Source organism: Pseudopodoces humilis, chromosome 4 (genome assembly GCF_049639895.1).
Source record: "Pseudopodoces humilis isolate 2021_Gansu_Grassland_sample_001 chromosome 4, ASM4963989v1, whole genome shotgun sequence".
NCBI lineage: Eukaryota > Metazoa > Chordata > Aves > Passeriformes > Paridae > Pseudopodoces > Pseudopodoces humilis.
In genome coordinates, this window is record NC_142203.1 from 25,533,521 (window position 1) to 25,557,494 (window position 23,974).

Here is a 23,974-nt window from a genome sequence, read left to right on the forward strand (position 1 = left end):
CGGCCGTCCCCGGCCCTCAGCCCGGCCCGCCCTCCCCGGCGGGAGAGGGGCGGTGCAGGGCCGCGCCTGGCTCCTGCCGGGAGAGGAGCGGGCGCAGCCGGGACGCGGCCTGGAGGGAGTGCGCGCACCTCAGAGCAGGCAGGCACGGCGGGCATGGCTAGGAAGGGGCTCCTCCGGCTCTGACGGGGGCGGGACCCGGCGGAAAATGACGGGTGCTGACCCCGTGGGGGAGAGAGGCCTGGGGCCTCTGGTCTCCGGGGGAGATGGGGGTGCACAGGAAGGCACTTGGGTGTTCGTGAGGAGTTCTGAAGCGGGGCTGAGGAGCTTGAGCGTTAACTTGAGCGGGAAGTGTCTTTGTACCTCCCTGGAATTATACTAAAATGAACGATGTGCTGTTCTATGTTTTCTACATGCGTTCCTACTATCCCACCCCCCACTCCCTCCCCACCAAAAAAAAAAAAAAGAAAAAAAATCCATTGCTGACATTTACTTATACATGCTTCCATTCAAGCAGAATTAGGAGAACTTGTTCAAAATCTGTGAGTATGTGTTACTTGAGGAACAGTAGCTGTCTATTTATTGAGGCGCTGGTCAAAGCAAGAAAGCAAAGTCGGCTGGATGCATTTGCTCATTCCTGAACCTGCTTTTGTTGTGATTTGTAAGTAGACCAGGACCTTGCTGTGGGCTCCAGTCTTGCACTGTCAGCTGGACACTGCTACTGCTGAGGTCTGCTGTAAAACTTGGTGGCCTGGACTACTGAGTTTGATGTTATTTCAGTAATTTGAAATAATTCAGACTGCAGGCCTACATTGCATTAGGGAAAAAAGTTAGTGTATTTGCTTGCTTCAGGAATTACATTGGATGCAGCTGTTTAAGGAATTAGTGTGGCAGCACTGCTACTAGAAGTACTATAGACAGGAACGCATGATGGTCCCTTATCTGCTGGTCACTTTCTTACATCTGGAAACTACATTGGGAAAAATGATTTTGAAGTATGGACAAGAATCTGATACTGTGTAACTATACAGCTCACTCTCTATTTGGCAAACTGAAAATGTTCCCAAATTATTTTTGAATCTGCACCCTGGGGCAAATGTGCTTGAGTGTTGCCTGCCTGCGGGAGGGTTCCTGGTTTGTTCCTGTTAGAGGTGGCTGTTTGGACTACACTGAAGGTGGCACCTGGTTGTTCAAATGGCCAAAGTCATTCTCAATGTGTGGTTGATGGAGCTGGCAGCTGGGGAGCCAGTACTGTAACTGCTCCAGCTGTTCCTTTTCCATCCAGACTAACCATAGCCTGAAAAAAGGAAATCGAAATAAAGCATAACCAATTCTGATATGAGAGGCTTCATCCTATAAAAATAGCCAGGTTTGTTCCCTATTTGCATATGACGTAAGAAAGAAAAATAATTTCTTAAGTATTAAGAAATAGGTTCTTAAGTAGACCTGTAATAGCTTTGATGTCATAAGGCTTAAATTTGAGTGCTTCATTTTAAGAAATATAAAATCCAGTTGTAGCAACTTAACATGCAGTTAGCACATTGGAATGAATGTAATACATGGTTTGAGGAAGGAAAATATATTTTTAGCAACTGGCTGTCTAGAAGTGGTTTTGCTATTGTTATAATAACTTTATAGTGAATTTCGGGGAAGCAAACTTCCAGCTGTTCAAGGAGCTAGTCAGTGGAACTCTCTGGGAAACTGCCCTTTTGGACAAGGGATGGAACAGAGCTGACATTTTTAAGGACACCTTCCACAGAGCACAAGAGCTAGCAATTCCCAGTCACAATAAATCGGGTAAGAAGGGCAAGAAGTCAGCATGGGTGAGTAGGGAACTGCTGGTCTTTCTTTGGCCAAACTAAAAGGCATGCAGAGGCCATGGAAGAAGGGACAGGTATCTGGGAAGAGTATAGGGAGTCTAATTGTGTAAGGATGGAATGAGGAAGGCCAGGGGCATCTTGAGAAGGAGTTTGAAGAGTATCAAGAGTGGTTTCTACGGGTATGTTACTCAGACGAGAGAGGTTAAAGAACGTGTACATGCACACACACACACACTACAGTGGAAAATGCAAGGCTGGCAAGCAGGTAGCAATGGACAAGAAGGTTGAGGTATTCAATGACCTTTTTGCCTCGGCCTTCAATGGCAAATCACCTCTCCTTCCACACCCTTTGAATCGGTGGACAGAAGAGTAGGGACAAGTATAAAAGTGTTTCCCACCATAAGTGAAGGTGGCAGGGTTGCATCTGTGAAAAATGCCATCCTAGGGGTTCCAGTGTCATGACAAAGAAGCAGTGAAATATGGCAACTGACAGATTTGCCTCTTGCCACTCATCAACAGTAGTCATGTGAGTTCTGAGATATTTCCTATGGTCTGTAAATGTGAGTGTTCATCTAGCCATACCTCAGAGAGAAATTGGAGAGTTAAACTTGTCCCTAAATTGGAGGATTGTCCACCACAGGACTAAGTCCAGTTAGCAGCCCATTACTAGCCAAAATTTTTGATAACCTTGTGGAAGACCTAGATAGTCATGACCTGGAAGGGCAGAATCTTTCTCCGCTACCCTGAACTTGGATCCTGCTGCATTCAGAGTTTTCAGTTCCCTAGCAGAAGAAAGTCACTGGTACACATGAACAAATCCAATGCAGGATCACCAAGATGATGAAAAAGAACCAAGAGAGAAATGGTTTTGTTCAGTATCCAGAAACAAAAGCTGTTTTTCCTACTGCCTTCTTTAGCTGCTGAGCAAGACATTATTAAAAGAATGGAACACAATTCATCTTAGGGGAATGCACTGTAAGAGATGATAAATGTTGTTTGCTAAACAGTGTTTTCCCATGGCACATGGAGAGTCCTCCTGCCAAACCATGTCATGGTCAGATACTAGAACAGGTTGCCTGAAGAGACTGTGAAGTCCTTATCTTCTAGAAGAAATATAATTCACATGTTTGTCTGCAGTCTGGTCTGTGCTTCCACTCTTAAAATTTGTTTCCTTACTCTTGTTCACATCTATTTTCTTTTTTTTCCTCATGTCCCTTTAATTCTTCATTTATCTGTCTCCTTAATATTACAATATAACAGGTAACAGATACCAGATCAGAGGTATGTGTATGCTAAGCAGGCTGGAGCAGTGAGTTTCCATCTTGAGGGAGAAGTTGGTTGTGCATGTTACAAGCAGGAACTTGTTCAGCAATGAAACTACCCTTCTAAAATATTACAGAAATCCAGGAGGGAGCTTCAGAGATCCAAGTTCATGTAGTACACTATGCTGCAAGAGATGTGTATGTTGCAAGGGGATGTTTAACCTTTGTAGAAACCTATGCTATCAAAAACTCGGTTTTCTGTGGCAGCTGTAAAATCAAGCAGCTTAAGCATTTTTCTCTGTGGAGCAGTAAGAGGTCTGTTGCTGCAAATAAAAGAAGTGAAACTGGGCCACAGGAAAGCTACAGCTTTGAAGAAATCTTGCTTTTTACAACATGTGTTTGTCCTGTACCAACATTTAAGTAAGTCAGAAGTCAAAAAAGTTCCTGAAAGAAGATTAGGGTGCCTGTGCAGTGACTGGGAAAGCACAGCTGGCCCTTTTAGAAGCTTCAGCTTTTTTTATCAGCCCACATCAACTGCTGTGCCAGATAGAGCCATAGAACTGCCAAAGTTGGAAAAAGACCTTTAAGATCATCAGGTCCAACCTAGCACTACCATGTTCACCACTAAATGAATGTAGTTTGTCCATGTAGTAGACATGTCCTGAAGTGCCATATCCACATATTTTTGAACACTTCCAGGTATGGTGATTCCACCAGTTCCCTGGACAGCATGGTCCAATGCTTTACAGCCCTTTCTGTGAAGAATATTTTCATAGCACCTGTACCAAATCACCCTTGGCTCAGCTTGAGCTCATTTCCTCTCATCCTGCCACTTATTACTTGCAGACTGGATACAGCCTCCTTTCAGATAGCTGTGGAGAGTGATAAGGCATTACTTTATGTGCAGTTTCTGAAAGCTGAATGCAGCAGACCTGTTTCCATGATGGTGTTAACTTTCCTTTTCTCTTCCTCTGTGAACCTGCTCCTTTGAACTTCTGTTGCAATTGCAACCTTGTAACATAGTGCAGGGTCGCACAGCCATCTAGTAGAGTGATAATCAGTCACCTCCAATCTTTGAGTTTCTTCCAAGGTTTGATAGCATAAGTAAGTGTAGTTGCAGCTTTATTGCTTCAAAATGCAGTGTCATGCTTGCATGGATATTTGCAGTATGGTCTCTGCCGAAAGTACCATGGGAGTGGGTTGCCTTTACTTTGTTCTTACCACAGGGAAAAAGAATGCAATTGAAAAAGCACTGTAAGAGCTAAGCCAGAGGGGAGGAAAAGGTAGTTTTTCTAAATGTTGTAGGCACATAGGATTTGAGGCTATACTCACTCTAGGTAATTGGTAATCCTTGTATGTGTATGGGAAGTCCTGAAGTAGCCTCTGGATTATTACTGCCATGGCAGTATCTACTGCCAGGAAGTCCTTTAATGTTAGTTTGGGGTGGGTTTTTTGGTGTTTTTTGTTGTTGTTTGGTTTTTTTGTTTGTTTTGTTGGGTTTTTTTGGGGTGTGTGTGTACTAATTATGACTGAGATACACTTTACTCAGCTTTTAATCATATCCTATTCTTCCACTGTGGGTGTGAGAATAGGTGTAACTGCTTCAGAATGGAGATAGAAGTACCACAATCATAATCTGCAAATTGTGACTGTCAGGAAAATGAACTGTTAAACTAACCCAGAATTTGAATTGAACTCATAACTGACAGGTTTCTAAGAGGATTTTGTCCTCAAGGTTAGATTTGGGCAAGTCCAGGCTGGGAAACCATACCACACCAGTCAGGAATAACAGCTGAGGTTACTTAAGAAAGGTAAACTTTTCTGATTTGACTCATGCTGTCTTGGAAGCTTTACTGCTTTTCTACTTTAATGTGACAATTCCCAGATTTCATGTATCACCGTTAGCTCTTCAGCCTTCAGTTAAAGTATTTCAATTTTCTCAGACTTGTCTGTCTCTTTCATTCCTGACCTTCTTTTCTAGTTGCTAGTGTTTATTATGGTATTCCAGTTTTCACCTCTTCCATTTTCACTTCCATTTTCCCCTGAATTGTGAATCTCTTTACCCATGCTGATTTTGGGGGACTGAGCTATGATTACCTGTGTGAAGGTGCTTTGTTTTCAGCTCTGGTACAGTTTGCAGCAACTGCAGTGCCTGAACACAGATGGGATCTTTGCTTTGTTATGTATATTGTTAGTGCAAAAAGCCAAGACTTCCTAATCCATTACTTCTTTCCTTGATAGCCTTTATTATTTGATAACTTGATGGGCTGGACTACAGGGCAAGGAAGGTTAGAAGGACATCAGAAAAAATGCTGTCTTGGACTTAAATTTCAGCAAAGGCTTTGATGGTTCTTTTGTAAGAGAATCAAGCAGAAATGCATCACCTTACTTTTAAAGGAGTCTTATCACTGTCTGGTTGTTTGTTCTCAAGTTAACATAGCAGTCTCTCTACTGTAATGATGTAATTTATATTTATAATATATATTTGTATTATATTATATTATATTATATTATATTATATTATTGTAATTTATAGTGGTTAATATAATGGTTATTAGTGTATATATACACTTTATATAGAAAACAAACAGAAGTGAAACAAAGAGTTTTAAATCTATCAGCAAAAAGCTTTTAGATGAACATTCCTAATAATAATTTTGAGTCAAAATTTGGAACATATTGGGAATTTATGTGCCAGAGACATGTTCAAAGAAACAACAATTTTCAGGCATTTATATACACTATAACATTCAAGATTTTTTATAGACACTCCCAAAAATCTGCCTATTTTGTTGCATCATGGTGTATGTGCTTTGTTTATTTTGCTTCCAGAACACTTCATCTGTCTTTTTTTAATGGATAACCCAAGTTTTATCCAGCTAAACAGTGCTTTATTAAACTTACTGGTTAGACAATTACTATTGATTAAGATTTCTGGGGTGTACTCAACTATGAAATGGCTCCCTTACTGCACCTGCAATGTATTAATCAAGTTTTCTGGGATGTATAGGCCTTTGACTCCTTTCTCAAAATATCTTTCTTGTTCTGTGACTTCTAATTCATCTCTAGTTAATTGATAACCATTAAATTATTCTTTACTGAATTTTGTTCTTCAACTATTGATTAGGCTGTCTAAGAGGTATGGGTCCCTGGAGTCCTGTTCCGCAGGTGCAGAACTGACACTCAGCCTACACAGATCTAAATCAAAACCTGCTAAAAGTCAAAAGTCACAGTCAAAAAAAATGTATTATTTAAACCTACTGACATTGAAAACAAAGTAGTTTTACAGTTTACAAGAGCAGGTTACTGTTCTTGGAACTGAGTTTGTGGTTATGACATGACAGTAAGATTTAACTGGAGCCCACAAATGTTGTATCACTGCTGCTTATCCTTTGGAGTTATTTAATATGCTTAAGCAATGTAGTCCTTACCATTTCTTAAAATTTTATATCTAAATATGCAAAACAATCTTGGTTTGTTAACCTAGGAATTAGTTTGTGGATCCATTAATCAAGCATGTGCCTGTGTTTTCTGTTTGGTTTGAGGCTTTTGGTTTTACGACCTACAGGAAAGTCTCCTAGCCTTGAAGTGGCTGAAATGATGTGATTTCAACAGAAAAAGAGAAATAGTAAGCAGAAAATTTGTCTTGTTTCCAGAATTAGGCCTAAATGTAATAAAAAAAAGATTTAGTGAAATGTATTGTTCCTAGACGGGATCATTGCTCTGCTGAAAAAACCCATATTCCAAAAAGTAGAGATCTTTGAGGTCTGATCATGGAAGCACTCAAAGAAACAACAGCAGAGAGACAGAAATGGCCAGTACTGATGGCAATGAGATTTGCAGATCACATGATTACAACATGTTTGAAAGAGCCAGGTAGGCAAAACAAAGGACAGCCCGAAGAAAGTAACAAGTTCCTGTATTCAGACATGGAGATTCAAGCTATTAAGATAGGATAGTGGGAAAATAAAGTACAGGGCTGGTGCCTTGGAGGCATATAGACAAAAGATACAAAAAGCAGGGAGTCAGTTATTGATTCACAAATGTGTGACAGAATGGAAGACAAAGCATTTCTGAATCACTGTTGGCTCCCCGGAAGTGCAAATGGCACATCAGTGAATGGCTGCCAGCCTATCCAGCATCCCTTTGTCCCTGGTCATTTCTGGTTGGACCACTTGGGTTCCTATCTGAATGCAGGGCACACAGGTGGGACAAATCCCTCTCAATGCCTGGGACTGTAAGCTAGCGAGTGGGATCAGTTTTGTGTTACTCTGAGCTCACCATTTGCTCCTGTAAACGTGTTTTCTGGCTTTGCTTTGTTGTTGCTGCAGTGTCATGGTATCTTTTGTTACAGCCAAACACTGTTGACACCAAAGCAAACACATAAAGCAGCAGATACAAATGCTGGCTTTGGCTGCTCATTTACCTAAGTGCTTTGACATTGATTTTGAGGATACTTATTCTTAATTTTGTGAAAGGTGATTTCCCCAGCACACGCTTCTGGTGCAGGAAACCTTCACCTGCGTTGTGTTTCTTTGTCATTGAGGCATACAGAACATCTCTTTTTCATCACAGAAATTTTTTGAGTGCTGATTAGTTTCTGGGTTTGGTGACTTTATCTTTTATCTAAATAGTGGAGAGCTTGCTCTCTTCTCCTTGATCCTTGCATGTGCACTTTCAATAAACACATTTTGCTTTTTTTCCCTCAGGTCCTTGTTACCAATTAGCACTTCTGTCTTCGTGGGTTTTGTAGTTGAACATGTTGTATGCTATATATTGGTTTCTTTAAGTTTTCACCCTTCATATTGTACTTGTACGTTTTCACATAAAGAACAAAAGCTGAAGACAGCCTCCTGTTCAAAGTTTTCTCCCTTGCTACACACCTCATTGCAGCTTAGTTGGGGCAAAATGCCAGAGTTAGCTACTGTTTCTTAAGGTGGCTCGTAGATAGAGGCATAGTCACACAAACTCTCCTTGCACTGGGAACAGTGAACATTCCAGGGCACACCATGAGTGGTGAATGTATGGGCCATTTGCTGTGATAAAGTATGACTTGAGCAATGAAATGGACATTAATTTTCAATTAGATATTTTTGCACTGAGTTAAGAGTTTCAGGGCTGGATTGGTAAAATGTAATTTGAAGAAACTCGTGTTGTGGTGGATAGTCTTGGTCTCCTGACTGCTGTATTTTGTGGGTTCTAGATCTAGAACCACGGGTTTTGTGCATTTAGCATTGCGTTCTTGACAACATGCCTGTGCAACTGGCTGGGCTCTGAATTGGGGGTGTTTGAAGGTTGATCTCAAATGTTAATGGGAAGAAGGTGAATCACAGTGGGTGTGCCTTTATGCTACCTTTACTTAGGATTTACACTTACTCCTGGGGACGTTTACTGAGGGCAGTACTTGTTGACAGCAGACATTTTCACGTTTTTAAAGTGTGTGACTGAAGGAGTCCAGCCACTGACTGAGCAGACACAGAAGGTTATTAACTTGTCAGCAGAAGACCCAGTTTTCAGCTGCTTGCTCTAAGTATAAGCTTCTCTTTCTTTGTTCTTGTTGATGCACTTGGGTGTAAGAAGGGGAAAGGATCTGTGAGGATAGCATTAATGCAAGTAATTTATTTGTTTCTGTCTTGTATGGAATATATTTGTAGCAATGTGCTCCCAATTCCAAGCTCTAAGCTTCGCAACTGGATAAGTGTTTTCTTTCAATATGATGATTGTCACAGAAAGAGGTCTTGCTTACCATTTTTTTCTCACTTGCACTTTGGTTCAAGCATGTAAAAGTAGGTTCAGTAGACATCTCAGGTAATGGTGGTAACTTAAGACTTAAGTTTTAATCTCTTTTTCTAAAGGGATTTTTTTTTCCTCCTAAAAATAGTAGATTTTCCTTCTTTACTATCCTTAGCGTGGGAGTTGTACATTTTTCTGGGATGACTTCCGACATGAGGACTTGCTGCCATCGGGCAGGGAGGTCTGACAGGTCACAGGAAGATTTGGGTTGCTAAAGCAATAAGGAGACTTTTCTGACATTTTTCTTAACCTGGTGATTTGACCACAGAAGCAAGCAGAAGCTTTCTTGTGTGATGGCACATTATCGAGATAGGTGTTTTGCCTGATGAAATCTAAACCATCCCCCTGAGCAACCCAGCACTGCTGGGCATCAAATTGGCACGTGTTTTGTCTGTGTTTGTTGCACAGGATGGTGACTGCCAAAGCATGGGTTCTAAAGAAGCATTTTGATGGTTTTCCCAAAACCAATGATTTTGACCTGAAAGAGATAGAGCTACCAAATCTAAAGGATGGAGGTGAGTAGAGTGCTACCTGTTAGTACTAATTTTTCTGGAGATTATGGTTGCTGATATATGGCTGTGAATCTATCAAACTGCATGTTTCTCTTTGGACTTTCAAAAATTGCTGGCTTCTCACAAGCTGTGTGCCTTGAGGGAGAAGGACAATTGTTGAAGACTATACTGAGGTGTTTGGTGGTTTCAGACACCTTGCCTTCTGATAATGCCCGTAGAAACAGTGATTTTAATTGTAAGTGCATTGCACAGCAGTTGTGCCATACCTTTCACAGTTTCATGCTGTCTAATCACACTTGCCGCCTGATGACAAAGGCATTTGAATGTGTTTGCAAATGGAGAAAATTACCAAAGTGATATGGCCTCAAAACCTACAACCACAGGGAAAACAGAATTTCTTTAATGCAGAAGGAGAAAAGTGAACTGTGACACAGAACCGATGAAGTAATTGTATTAAAATCCTAACATGTTTTACTAGTAGAATGTTTTTATCTACTTAAATTTGCAAAATCCTTTGGAATAAGATGGAGAACATGATGCCCTGTAGGAGTAGGTTTTTGGTGGAGTTTTTCATGCTGATAGGGGAAAATGTTGAGGATAGTGCTGGGAGGAGCAGAGTGACTGCATTGGGAATGAGCTTACAGCTGAAAGACCTTGGGGTTGGAGTCAGTGAAGGCTGGTCTTTTATTTCTAGAGGTAGGATAGCATGATTTCTACCTGCATTCAAATTTATTTTTTTTGCCAGTCCTTATTTTATTTGTTCTGTTACAACAAGAAGAGAGGTTGAATATAAATATACAAAAAAAAGGGACAGTTTTTATTCCTGTGTTTCTCTGTTTTGAGAAGAGTAAGGAATATGATAACTTAATATCATATCAACAGCAAGAGCTGTTGATAAAAGAATGAACTGTGATTTTTGGTTTCACATGGACATTTGTACCATATTTTCTTGAGCCTCATCCCACCACTTGTCATTTACAAAATTTGCCACACTTAAAAAGGTGTGCAGAAGGAATTGTGCAGAAGGATATTAAAGTACCAATTATGTTTACAACTTAAATGTTTGAAAACTGATTTCTTCTTACATATATGGATACACTTAAAAATTTCATGCTGCTGGGTATTTAAGAACATGGAATATTTTTTTCCTTCCTATTTTAATCCCTAAAGCAAAAAGAGGCAAAAGTTCACACTACAATGACATTTTTAAAGGTGATGGATGGCCTTCCTTGTTATGTTGCATGGCTTTCCTGCTCACTTGAATAAAGAGAAGGTATGTACGTCTGAGTACGTTTCTAGCTTGTGCTAGCTAGATCAGTACAGCACAGGCAAAGAAAAATATTACTAGGTGGAGATGAACCGCTAAAAGTGCAGGGTAAATGAGAAGTTTAAAAGATGTTTAACAATGTCTTTCCCAAGAACTAGTGTTATTATAGACAGTAAAGTGGCTACTTAGAAAAGATAAACTAATGCCTTCTGTTTAAGGCAGCCAAATAATTTGTATTTGACCTGTGCCACCCTCTTCTGCCTGACTCATGGGTTGACATTTTTTATTACATCAAAATTAAATGAGAGATTTGTTTAGGAATTCTGTCTGCCTGACCCTTCTGTAGGGAGAAGAGACACATGCAAAATTGCAGGTTGAAAATAAGATGCTTTCCTAAAGCTAAACTGGGGAAAGTTTCAACAGCATACTAGTAACCCAAAACTAATGAATGTAGTTGCTGTTTCTGGTAGGCTTTCCCCTAAACAAAGATGGGATATGGGAGTTCTGAGCTGTCAGGAGTTCATATCAATTTAGCTGAAAGATTGACTTGTGAAAACTATTCTCTTCTGCACTGTTAATATCCAGGAACTTGCTTTGTCTTTCATTGCAGAGTTGCTGCTTGAATCCGTGTTTCTCAGTGTTGATCCTTACATGAGGTATACCTTTATGTCCTTTCTGAATTTCTGGCTAAAGCGCCTCATTTGATTTGCCATTTGAACCTCAAAAAAATAGTGGGCAGGCAGTACCCACTGTTGCCAGAGTCCCAATGCTTTTGTCCACTTTTTAAAAAATATATGTTAATTACAACACTTAAAATATGGAGCTGTGCCAGATTTAGCTAGACATTGGGGTAACATTTCTGCTACCCTAGACTTTTCTTGGAATCATCTGTTGTTCCTTGTCATGTCTTCAACTGGAATGCATTGTACTCAAATGAGACTGCAGCCTCATAGGAGTTCCTGCTTAATTTAACTTAGCAAGCTTGTACTTAAGGACACATATTCACATATTCTAAGTTGGACATTGCTATACCCAGTTGGATATACCCAACAGATGGTAGTTGAAGCGCAGGGAGACTGGGTAGTTTGAAGAGGCATTGTGGGTGATAAATTCAGAGATAGTTCTCTCAGTCTCAGGGTTTTTTTAGTGGTAGACCATGCTGTAAAGATTAATGCAATCATCCCTCCAACACTGCTGCCCAGGATGCCCGAGTAGCTGGCTCTGGAAAACGTCTGGTTATGCTGTTAGAATGACAAGCTATTTGTGATCTGTTCAGCAGCACTGCTGATACTGTCTTCCTGGGTCAAATAGTTGCTACTATGTAGCGTGTCTGGGACATTATTAAAGTTGCTTACAGTAAACTGTGTTTGCCTGTGTTGCAGGCCTTACAGTCAAAGGGACATGAAAGAAGGTGACGTAATGATAGGCACGCAGGTTGCCAGGTAAGACATTCAGTTCCTGTGCATGGCAGATCTCAACAGGAATGTGCTGACACAGGAGACATCTGCAGCCTATGTTACCCGTCGTTGACTTGTGTGTACATACTTCTGCTACTGACATTCTTAGCTGTAACTGATTGGAATGTGTCATTCCTCTAAGAACCACTTTTGCCTTTCTGGAGAGCATTTAGACCTATGATAAAATCTGTATGTTGTCTTCAAAGGCAATTTTTACAAGTATAAAGGACCAACCATTGTACTTGCCACACATTTTGAACGTTTTAAAACCTGATGTGCTAGTAGCTGCTTATCTGCAACCATGCATGCTATCTACTCCATCTCAAAATATCTCTGCATTGCCAAAGATACAGCTCTAGCAAAAGGGTCATATAACCTTAAATCCATCCTTTCCCCAAGTTTGTGGCAATGAAGATACACAGATGCTGCCCTCTGTCGCCTTTATCCTGCTGTGCTGCCTGTAAGTTGCTGCCTAGGAACATCTGTGGCCTTTGACTCTTGTGTTTCTCTGCAGAAACATTGAGGGCTAGGATAAATTAACAACCAAGTCTGGTGAATGGAAGGTCAGCTAATAATTGTAAACTGCTTATCTACCCCTTTCCAAAACAGTTTTCTTGTTGAACAGAGTGGAATTTTCATTTGGCATAGAGGCTGCTGTTATGGATGTCTCCCTGATTTTAGATACTGCTTTTTATCTGGTTTCATTACCCAAAGAAGTTCCATCTTCAGGATCTTCAACTTTTAAGTGAGGTGCAGGTTGTCTGAGAACAGACAGTCCATCAGCAACTCCTTGCTCTTCCATGTTTTAATCCCAGTGTCTTCTTTCCTGCATTCTAAATCACAGAAACCTGGCCTGATCTCAGACCAAACTGGTGCTAGTCAAAGAAACAGTTGGGGCTTGTGTGGGAAATTCAGTTTATTGTGGAGGGGCTGAATCTAAAATCATCTTGCCAGTACGTCCCTCATGATAAGATGTTGTCGACATTTCAGGAAAGACACTTGACACCTACAGCATCAGGAAGTATGGGATAAAAATCATGGCGTGAAAATACTCCTTCTCTGAATCACATGAAGAATGGAAGAGCCGGTATTAATTTGTTTCTGACAGGATGTGGTTTTGGTTTTTGATTTTGTGTTTGTGGTTTTTTTTACTTTTTAAACAGGATTGTAGAAAGCAAAAATCCTGCTTTTGCAGTGGGGGCCTTTGTTTTGGGTAACAAGGGCTGGAGAACTCATTTTATCTCTGATGGGAAAGACCTACAACTCCTTCCTTCCAGTTGGCCAGAATCACTCCCCAGATCTCTAGCTCTTGGAACAGTTGGCATGCCAGGGTAAGTTTTGAGATGAAAAGGCAACTGTCCTCTGGATTTTGGTGTTCAGGAGGTTTCTGGCTGTCTGTACTGACCTTTGTCTTGTTCTACCAGCATATAGCCTATTTATGCTGGTAAAAAAGGTGTGCTTCTGGTTGCCCTTGCCCTGTATAGGGCATGAAGTTTGGCCCATCCTCCACATAAGAGGAGATTTGCCTTGGAGATTATGCTCCTTCCTCATGCCTTGGAGATTATGCTCCTTCCTTTGAGGAGCTGTAATAAGTCAGAAGGAGAATCCAGGAAAAGCTGGAAAGAATCTAGTTCAGTCTGTCTGTGTTAAACACAGTGGAAAGTCTCAAACTTCACTGGCACCTGGACTAGTCTGCTTTTACTAATTTGGCTCTGTTGCTATTGCTGTATTTCCAGTATCAACCCTAAAATGCAAAAGGCAGATGCTGTTTCATGCAGCAAAATAGATGTCCTTTAAATTGCACTGCAGCAGACAGAATTGCTGTGCTTTGGAATCCATATTTACTATTGGAATCTATCTGTGATCTTGCATTTCTTACCTCATTAGTTTTTATACATTACTTCATTTTCATGCATTACCTCATTTAGTTTTTATGTTACCATCACGTGGTTTTTACGGGAGATCAGGATTTAGTCAGTTCTAATGATCTGGAAGGCTTTCAAAATGATTGTAAATTTGTGTGTGGTGAAGAACTTCTCAGATTTCACTTTAACAACAGTCAAGATGCATGTTTTTTTCTGGATAAAGGGATCCACTAAGCTCTTTCAGTTATGACCACATGGGAAGCTCTAAGCTTGCATTTAGAAATTAAAAGAAGAACTTTTTGGGATTCTTGGCCAGTCGATGAGCTACTTTAGTGGTTCCTACAAATTACTAGTGCACTGGTGAGACCTGAAGTACAGCTTCCAGTTTTGGGCCCCTCACTACAAGAAATACTTTGAGGTGCTGGAGCATATCCGGAGAAGGGCAACAGAGCTGATGAAAGACCTGGAGCACAAGTCTGACTTATTCAGCATGGGTAAAAGCAGGCTCAAGGAGACCTTACTCTTCTTTATGGCTGCCTAAATGAGGTTGTAGCCAAGTGGGGGTCAGTCTCTTCTCTCTGGTAATAAGTGACAGGACAACAGGAAATGGCCTCAAGGTGCATTAGAGGATGTTCAGGTTGGACATCAGGAAGAATTTCTTCCCAGGAAATGTTGTCAAGCATTGGAACAGGCTCTCCAGGAAAGTGGTGGATTAACTATTCACTATTGAAAGTGCTGAAGAAACAACTGGGTGTGGCACTTAGGTCTAAGGTTTAGTTGACAAGGTGATAATTAGTCAAAGGTTGGACTCTGTGATCTTGGAGGTCTTTTCCAACCTTAACGATTCTGTGTTTCACCCAGTAGCCATAGCAGAGTAGTCGTCAGGAGCAGTGAGCCCATCAGTTCAGCAAGTGTTTCTCACCCTTTTTATCTTTTTCTGCCAGCTTTGATTTGTGATGAGTATAATTTAATCTAGTAGATACCAATTGGCAACTGACCTCTGTCTAGCTTGGATTTACTATCTCTTCCAGTATGTAACTGAGTTCTCTCAGAGTTATCTGTTTCTCCTTTCTACTAATAAATACAATGAAAGCTGATTTCACCTTATAGAAATTTCTGCCTTAGCATTCTCTTTCCCAGCAGTGTCTGGTTTTTTCTATGATTGCTGTGAAAAGGCCAAATTAAGAAGATTGGATTAATTTTTTATTTCACAGTATAGGAAAACAATCTTGTTTTGGTGGTGATGATATTTTGGTTCAGTGTGGTCAAGTCATGTCTCTGTTTCTATCATCTTTTATTCCTCACTGAACATTCTTTCTTTTTCTTTGCAGCCTCACTGCATATTTTGGTCTGCTGAAGGTCTGCAAGGTGAAGCCAGGAGAGACAGTGCTGGTTAATGCTGCAGCTGGTGCTGTGGGCTCTGTGGTGGGGCAGCTTGCTAAAATTTGGGTGAGTGGGTTGAACTGCTCATACTTGCTGCTGAGAAGACATAGCTGTAAAACAGGGCAACAAGGCTATGAAGGATCAGTAGGACAAGCATCCCTGATAACATGCCTACACCAGGGTCTTGAGATGGAAAAGCTCCTGAAGACATAGTAAGTCTAGTTGGATGTTTCAGGAGCTCATATGCTGACAACAGCCTTACTTTAAGGGTGAACCCTTCACTCTGCATGCTCTGAGTGTCAGCCTGAATTGACCCATGTGTTGTCAGGGGATGTTTATAAATAATTTTCTCCTTTCCTTGCAGAGTTGCAAAGTGGTTGGCTGTGCTGGCTCAGATGACAAGGTTGCCTATCTGAAAAAAATAGGCTTTGATGAAGCCTTTAATTACAAGACTGTTAAATCTCTGGATGAAGCACTGCGTAAAGCCTCTCCTGATGGCTATGACTGTTTCTTTGACAATGTAAGTTCAGAGAGAAGGCCTTGCCTTGAGCAGCTGTCATTTTTTTTAAACTGTAGCAGGAACTCAATATTGTAATAATCTAATTGAAATCTACACTAGGATTTCAGTATGGAGATCCATTTAATCAAGCAGCGGTCTCTGTAGGAGCTTACCACTTTTCTGTTCCCTTCCCACAGATATTTTTGCAGCTGACTTGAGCAGTAAGAGAAAGAACAAAACCCAAAAGGCAAAGCTGTATTGCTGGCAATATTTGTGAATGTAGAGAGATAAGTTTTACTTTACTCTCTGAAAAGCATGGCACATTTTGGGGAGGTGACAGTCACAGTAACATGAAACTGATCCATTCCATTCCTGGCCCCACCTTTGACCACCGGCATTTCTCTGCTGTTACTGAAAGGGTAGTGAGTGTGGGTGGCTCCACATTATGTGGTCATGGGGACTACATTGGTTCCTGTAAACAAAACTGCAGCAAGGCCCACTTGCAAAACTACTGGAGCAGACCTCAGAAAGTTTCTGACATCTCCCAAATAAAGCTGGAATTAATGGGGACTATGTGCTGTTCTTGCTAGGTGTTTGAATGTGAACATCTTGTTTTGAAGGCTTAGAAAGTTTAACAGTATGGATGTGATGCAGGTAAATCATGTCAGTTCACTTTCAAGATAAAGAAGACTAGCCCTATCTCTTTTGTTTTCCTACTACAGCTAACATATGCATTATACCTAATAATATAATACCATACAGGGGTATTAACTGATACATGGTCTTTAAACTCTCTGGCTAGCTACCCCATTTAAAAGAAGCCACTGTCACCTCTTTAGCATGTCTTTCCTTCAGCAGTCCTGCCAATCCAGGAATGAAGGTCTTGGTGTTTTGCCTTTTTCTGGCAATTGAAAGGAATATTTGGTGTCAGGGCAGAGTGCTTGTCTCTGCTGCAGGAGCTCCTGCCACTTTGTGTTTAGCCTTCCAACTTTCATGTCCCATGCTGCTATGGTCTTAAATAGGTTTTATGGTCATGTCCATTCCATTGTTTTTCACTTCCAACTTTTGTGCAGAGCTCCCCACAGCAGTCAATTTTCTCACAGTTTTTAACCATTAAAAACTTATTTTTACAGCACATCCCTATTTTGGACATGAGAACCATAAAGTGAAAATTTACATCACCACGATGTACAGATGTAAAATTGCAGACTGGTGTGTGGGAAAAGCAGAACTGGTGCTTCTTAGCACCCTTAGGAGGAGGGATCTATGTGCTAGTCCTGTCTCATGCTTCCAAACCAAGCTTTGTGAAGCGGATTTGGAAGTAAAACTGATTCCTTACATTCATAACTAATTTTTAGAAGAGTGAGATGGAGTCCTTATAGCACTGTGTAAATGCAAGGGTTTCTGCGGCCACCAAGTTTTTGGGGTGATGGAAGTTGCTGCTCTGATTGAACCACTTCGTGCAACAATGCAATGTTGGCAGATTTTGGCAGTCAATGCTAAACACTGGATTGTCTCTAAGACTGCACATGCTCTGGTTCTTGCAGGTGGGTGGAGAATTTGCCAGTGTTGCTATCAACCAGATGAAGAAGTATGGAAGGATTGCAGTCTGTGGTGCCATCTCTCAGTACAATGACACTGTGCCTCAGAAAGGTGAAGGTCTTTATTGTATCGGTTTTCTCTTTGGTGATGGCAGAAAGACATAATGGCAATCTACTGTTTACTTCCCTGTGCCATTTAAGAGTATATATGTGTATATATTTGGGTAACTGACTGCTGCTGTGGGACACTGGGACCACGCTCCTTGTGTGTACATGTACTCATCCTCCCTTGTGCACACTATCTTGTGAAAATCAGCTGATTAGAAATGATGGAGTGGCTGAACTACTTAAAACAGCACTCCAGATGGCCCAATGCAGATACAGGTCAGCAGAAGCCAGGTGTGGTGTCACGGTGCCATTTATACAGCAGTACATACTTTAAGGTGAGATAATGGTTTTCCCTCAGGTTTTTAGATAATGCAGGTTAAGGTTTTTGTGTTGTTTTTTTTTCCCCCCATAAGATTTCGGCTGCTAATGAAACTGCTGAGAAATGTGGCTGAATGAGTATTCATTTTCAATAGCTTTAAATTTTCCAGATTTGCCTTCTAAAAGAAATAGAAAGACTGTATTCTTTTTGGTAGCTGACCGGCTTTGGACTCTCAGATCACTTTAAAAAAATAGAGCAGGCTTTTGGTAATGAGGAGACTATCACACATTTCTGTGATTGAGGAAACTTTTTCTAGAGTTTATAACTTAAATTTTAAGAGTTAGAGAGAGCATGAGAGTCTGTCAGGCTATCAGCACACTATCCAAAAAGGTGTTAAAACAGTATTTTTGAGATTCAGTTTAAGTCCCTCAGGTGAAACTGAGGCCACTTTATTTCTGAATGAAACTGTTTCCAGAATTGTTTAGCCCCATAGCTTTATGGATCAGGCTTTGTCTCCCTAGTCTGTCCATGAGTATTTGGTCTTTTGTGCTGGAAATTCTCTGGAAAAAATATCTGTTGCTTCTGGCTGAAACAAAGTGATTCAGTGGTCTTTACTGGCTAAAAGTTCACTTTGTGCATTGGGACTTATTTTGAATGAAACTGATATTGCAGGTGGCTTGCTGGTTCTTTTCTCTTGCAGGGCCTTATGTGCAGATTCCCATGATTTTCAAAGAGCTTCAAATGGAAGGGTTTATTGTGAGCCGATGGAAGAACCAGTGGGAGGAAGGTCTGCAGGCTCTGCTAAAGTGGGTCGTGGAGGTAAGAAAGGAAGGGCAGCTGTTTTAAAATGTACTCACACTGCAGATTCCATCTTTGCAAGAGGTCTCTTGTCATAGAGACCTCTAGTTTAGGTGAGGTCCCAGCATGACACTTTCCTTCTCCCTGCCTTGATCCTTGACACTCTTGGGGACACTTAAACAATATGCCTGATCCCTTCTGTTTTCTATTTTGTGATATCATATTGTAGACTCAGATATAATCCAGAATACATGTAGGCTTTGAAGAATAATTCAAAACACGTATTTGGTAATGACGATTTTCGTATTTGGAGTAGTTCTTGTTTTTCTCATTCAGTAATTTGTGGTATGGGTCAGGATTTACATTGTAGTATTGTGCTGAAATTACTGGCAAGAATGAATGTTTTTATAGTATTGGGAGCTAGGATTTAAAGGGACTTAATAGGGAATTTTTATATTTTATTTTTCTAGATGGAGGTTGAGTTAGTAACCAGATTGGTTCATGGCTGTGAGAAGTTTGTGAGTGTGAACACTAAAGGCTAAGAGACTCTAGCTTTTACAAACATGAGGATTTGGGATGGGTGAAGTTTTGATCATTGGATTTGCAATTCCATACTTCTTTATGGGTAGAGATAGGCCTGGCTTTGGGGAGATGATCCCCTACCTGTCAATTGTCTTGGGACCAAGTAGCAATAAACATGTCCTGGTTTATTTTTACAGCAGTGACTTTTGCTTACTGTTATGACTCCAAGTAAACAGTTTTACAACAAAAGCAGATCCTCACAAAGAGCACACCTGGTTTTTCAGTTATCTTGGTGTATGCCAGTTTACATATTTCAAATGAAATATATATGCTGGAGAAAATTTTGCTGCAATTTATTCAGTTTTGGTGAATGAAAATTCAGCAATTTCCTTTCCAATTTTTGACAGGGAAAAATGAAGTACCATGAGCAAGTCACTGAAGGATTTGAGAACATGCCAATGGCTTTTATAGGAATGTTAAAGGGAGAAAATCTTGGAAAAGCTGTTGTAAAAATGTGAAGATCAGCTATTTCTGTGAGACTGGTGAAGCAGAATGTGATTCTGTTAAATGCTTTTAATTCACTTGTCAAATCATACGATCATCATGTTTCTGTCATTTTGCCGGATGTTTGGTGATTGTAACCTCTAATAATAATTATGGCTACTAAGTAATAGTTTGGCTAATAAGTCTAAGTATATTCCAATTGCTTTGCTCTTGAAGAAATTGAGAATTGCTTCCTGGAGCTACACAAAACAAAGTGCCTTTAAATTGTTGAAAATCAGAACTGTAACAGATTTGATAATAGTTTGAACCTTTCTATGAGCAGGCTTGTAGAAAGGAAAATCAATTTGAAAAGCTTTGCTAACTGATGGCACATTTAATTTGTACCTATTGATTTGGCCCAGAACTTTGCAAGGGGGATTTTTTTTAACCCATATCAAGGAGTGGAGAACAAGCTAAGCTGACAGCACTTGGGGATTCCAGTTTCCTCTCTAGTTGGCTTTTTTTCTTTTATTATACAGTGTTGCTATCTCAGTTATTCTGAGAATATGGAAAGGAAAAATAAACCTCTTAATGTGTATACTTTGCTTGTTTTATAGTTCTGTTTGTGGAACCCTCTTTCACTTCCTTGTGGTTAACAGAAAGGAGCTATGGTTTTACAAGGACTTGTTTATCCCAGCAGATCTCAATACAGGTGATATGGATAGTTACCAGCTTCCTTGAGAAAGCTGTCATTGGTGTCCAACCTTGGAGCTGACCTTGCCGTAGTGTTCACCCTGGCACTCCTGGAAGGTGAGATGAACATGTTAGCCCTACTGTTCAGTTAGTGTCCTTCACACACGAAGTGCCAAGCAAAGGAGACACACATTAGTAACACTGAGTGTCTCAGATGTTCTGAAAAAGAACAAGGGCCTCTTACTGTGGGATACAGACGGGCCTTGAGGGTCACTTTTTCAGTCACTGTGGAGGACTTCTTGGTGAGTTTTAAGGTTTCATTACTGATCCTTGAAGAGAGATTCCAAGCAGCCTTAATATCTTCACAGTGCCAGGTTTAGATACTCACAAAAATGGATCACTTATTTAAGATGTAGATTGACAATACTTGCTGAGTGGACTTAACAAAACACACCCTGAAATGCAGGTCAACTGGCCACTGGAAATAATGAATTTTGGCACAAGTAGGGAAGAGATTCTGGTAGTTTTAAAGTGTTTTCTGAGGAGAACAAATTTACAGTTTGAGTTGGCTCCAGTGCTGTGGTTTTTTTACATTGGCCACTGAGGAAGATCTGTAGACTAATGCCACTGCATATCATGTAAAGCAGTAAACAAAAAAGGGAACTTCTTGTCAGTAGGCTTCAGATGAAGTGAGTAGAAGTGTGCTATTGCGTGGTGACTTTTTGTTAAGGAATTTCTAGAGGGCTTCTGAGTCCTAAAATACTGAATTGAGTCCAGTAAATTAATGATCTCTTGTTTCAAGTAAAGTGATGATTGGGAAATTAATTAAGAATAGCCACAAATAAGAGAGCAACAGGAAGAGTTTATTTAATCTTAAATGTAAACAGCTGCAGGCTTCATCATTTGTTGGCTAAATAACTCTTCATTTATAGATATCATTATTTCTACAGTAGTGGTTTAACTGCTTAACACCTTATGCTTGCCTGTACAAAATTAAACAGTCTCTAGACTAGTTCCAGGCTAATAAATATGCAACTTTTGTGTCCTGTTCCTAAGCAATGTCAAGCTGGGGCTGGTGGCAATAATTAAGGACATAGTGGGTACCCTCCTTGAGGAGTTCACCATGGCCTGCCACACCAAAGGTGTCCTCAGGAAGCACTGGGAATTGTTGCAATTGGCTGTGGGTTGCTGAAAGCAGGGAGCTATCCCTGGAATGCATTGATGAGCTTCTCTCATGGTCCCCTCAGGGTCAATACCCACAGGAGAGGTCATGAGACACCATGGCCCAGCCCCAGCAGCCATTCCTATGTGAGGTGAGATTTATTCCCTAGCTGGATCAAATCCAACTCTAAACCTGCACCACCTCTGCCTGTACTGATGCAAGCAAGCCATACCTCGGATCCTTTACTTTTATCTTGCTCCCATGACACCTTACTTTAATTGTTCATCTCACACCATCACCTCCAGACAGGATAGCTTGCTGCTGGCCGTTACCTACAGTGTAGGGAGATGCCTCCTGTCCCTGTACTCAGCCCATCATCACTAGCTCAGTGTGGGGCTCAGCCTCCAAGGAAGCTGAAAGCCTTTGGAGCAATCCTGCTAAGTGGTGCTAAAATTGCCCATTGTGTTTCCCTTATCAGCAGGCTTCACAGATATTCATGATGTGTGTCCTTGCTCTCCCCCAGGTGCCTCTCAGAGAAATTAGAAACAAAGAAAGTTGAAATACCAGACCCTCGTTGTCTCCCTGAGCAAATGTAGCGGCCTTACTCAGGTAGAGGGGAGATGACCCAAGCCTGGTCTAAAACTTTCTTCTTCTATGCCCTTGGACCTAATGCCTGGCTTCACCACCCCCTAGAGTCTGTTTATACCTCTGTCACATCCATGACAAACGCCTCAGTTCTTGTCAGCCAGGCAGATGGTGCCACCAGGACAGTATTCCCCCATGCATTCCCCTCTAGCCCATTACCTTAATACCCTTACAACCATGACCTCAGCACTGTCAGAGAGGTACAAGCAGAAGGTATTCCCAGATGCTGCCTGTGTATACACAAGTGTATAAAACCCAAACAGCCACCTGGTGGTGATTTGCATGTCACAAGCTTGTGTTTGTCAGCTGCAGGTAAAAATAGAGCTTCATGCAGCTCCCATGCCTCCCCTCACCTTGTCTCTCTACCAACCTGGACTATAGGAAGAAAAACTGCATTTCAGGTGGATATCCTTTTCCAGCATCTCCTCAGGTTTTTTCAAGTTTATTAAACTCACCTAGTTCATCCTTGTCAAGGTTTTGTTACTGGGGAAGCTGCAGGGGTGGCTTCTGGTGAGGACCAGAAGCTGCCACCACATCAGATGTGATGTTGGTCATTAGATTGTCATGAATAAAATCTCTCAAGAAATCTACCCCGGTTAAAATAGTGTGTTTAGTTGTGTACAGTTAATGTTCTTATCCCATTTGTAAACCTTGCTTGTTGTACCCCTAGTTTACTCTGATGGTTATTGGTTATGTTAATTACTTACCAGTTTCTCAAGTATTTTAAAGGTTCTTATGAGACATTGTTCTATCCCTTTCCCCTTACTTCCTTGCTACTATGTAACAAAGCTGCTCCCATGGGGGTTAAATCAAACTAACAAAAGCAACCCATTAGAAAGGTATGTCACAGAAGGAGCAACTCCCATGGAGGCTGTGCCACACTAGAACAAAGAAACTCCCAGGAAGCTGTGCAACCGAGTAATATGCAAACTAAGGCATGCAAGACACCAAAACAACGAGCTAACAGAGGAATAAAAGGACAAGGAAACATATTCTAGCAAGCTGTGATGAAAGATCATCTCCCTGCATCACCTAAGCCTGCTTAGAAACCATCTTCCTGCATCACCATGACCTAAAGAGGACTGGAAAGGACTGACCACCCTAGACAACGAGTCAGAACAACAGGTGTCCTGGCTACTCTCATGAGGATGGAAGTCCCAGTCCTGCAGTGTGTGCTGCAGAGCTGAATTGTGCCTCCTCCTTGGAGCTGCCAGTGTGGGTTGGCTGTGGTGCAAGCAACTCCTCGGGCTTTCCACCCCAAGAGCTGAATCCTAACAAAGGCATCAAACAGGAGGGCTTTCCACCCCAAGAGCTGAATCCTAACAAAGGCATCAAACAGGAGTCTTGTCTCCTACGCAATTTCTTTCAAGATCAGATGGTGAGTGACAGCCATCTCCAAAAGAGACTTAACCTATGGCCAAAGCCAAGCCCTCTGTGATATCTGAGTTTAAATAAAAGCTCTAAACTATAGCAGCAGGGAGAAAGGAACAAGAGCACATGAGAAAAAGCATCTTGTAAGACACAGTTGCCAGGTCAGACTCCCACCCTTCACCAAGGGCCAGCACAACAGAGTTAATCCAGTAAAGATTTCAACAGTATGCTCCTCAATCAAATTCCTTCAGTAGCTGAAAGCTGCATGTCAATAGAGCATAACACAGAGAAGCTGCTATGCCAGTTTGTTGGCATTGGTAAAAAAACAAGTAATTTTTTAGCTTGGTAGATCCAACTAGTTTTGATGTATGAACAGTTAAGAAATTAAACATTAAAATTATTACCAATATACTCTTATTGGAATTATTCCAGGGGAATCAAAGTCTGATTTCATTCAGTTCAAGGAAAGAATGGAAA

General features: G+C 41.0%; 1 protein-coding gene across 6 annotated transcripts; it reads left to right on the forward strand.

Annotated features, from left to right (window-relative positions):
* The first annotated feature begins 52 nt into the window (after positions 1–52).
* On the forward strand, positions 53–23,849 carry PTGR1 (prostaglandin reductase 1). 6 transcript variants are annotated; one of them, XR_015772427.1, is made up of 11 exons: positions 53–138; positions 9,281–9,387; positions 11,262–11,307; positions 12,034–12,093; positions 13,272–13,439; positions 15,305–15,422; positions 15,721–15,876; positions 17,403–17,508; positions 18,524–18,642; positions 19,551–20,436; positions 22,966–23,849. XR_015772427.1 is itself a non-coding variant. In XM_005530760.3 (10 exons), the coding sequence occupies exons 2-10, from the start codon at positions 9,282–9,284 to the stop codon at positions 19,659–19,661; spliced, it is 990 nt and encodes a 329-aa protein (XP_005530817.1). In that variant the 5' UTR covers positions 53–138; position 9,281; the 3' UTR covers positions 19,662–21,310. The 6 variants fall into 6 exon arrangements, 5 of the variants coding, with proteins under 5 accessions (XP_005530817.1, XP_087910686.1, XP_014114998.1 ...); XM_005530760.3 differs by lacking the exon at positions 22,966–23,849 and having other exon boundaries at positions 19,551–21,310; XM_088054560.1 differs by lacking the exon at positions 22,966–23,849 and having other exon boundaries at positions 54–142; positions 19,551–21,310.
* Positions 23,850–23,974: the final 125 nt, after the last annotated feature.

What these genes read in the sequence shown, in the direction of transcription:
- PTGR1 (XM_005530760.3), top strand. Translation starts at nt 9,282, where the DNA reads ATGGTGACTGCCAAAGCATGGGTTCTAAAGAAGCATTTTGATGGTTTT. An exon ending in ATAGGCACGCAGGTTGCCAG is followed by an intron (nt 12,094 to 13,271) that starts GTAAGACATTCA and finishes CTTTTTAAACAG; the next exon opens with GATTGTAGAAAGCAAAAATC. An exon ending in ATGACTGTTTCTTTGACAAT is followed by an intron (nt 15,877 to 17,402) that starts GTAAGTTCAGAG and finishes TGGTTCTTGCAG; the next exon opens with GTGGGTGGAGAATTTGCCAG.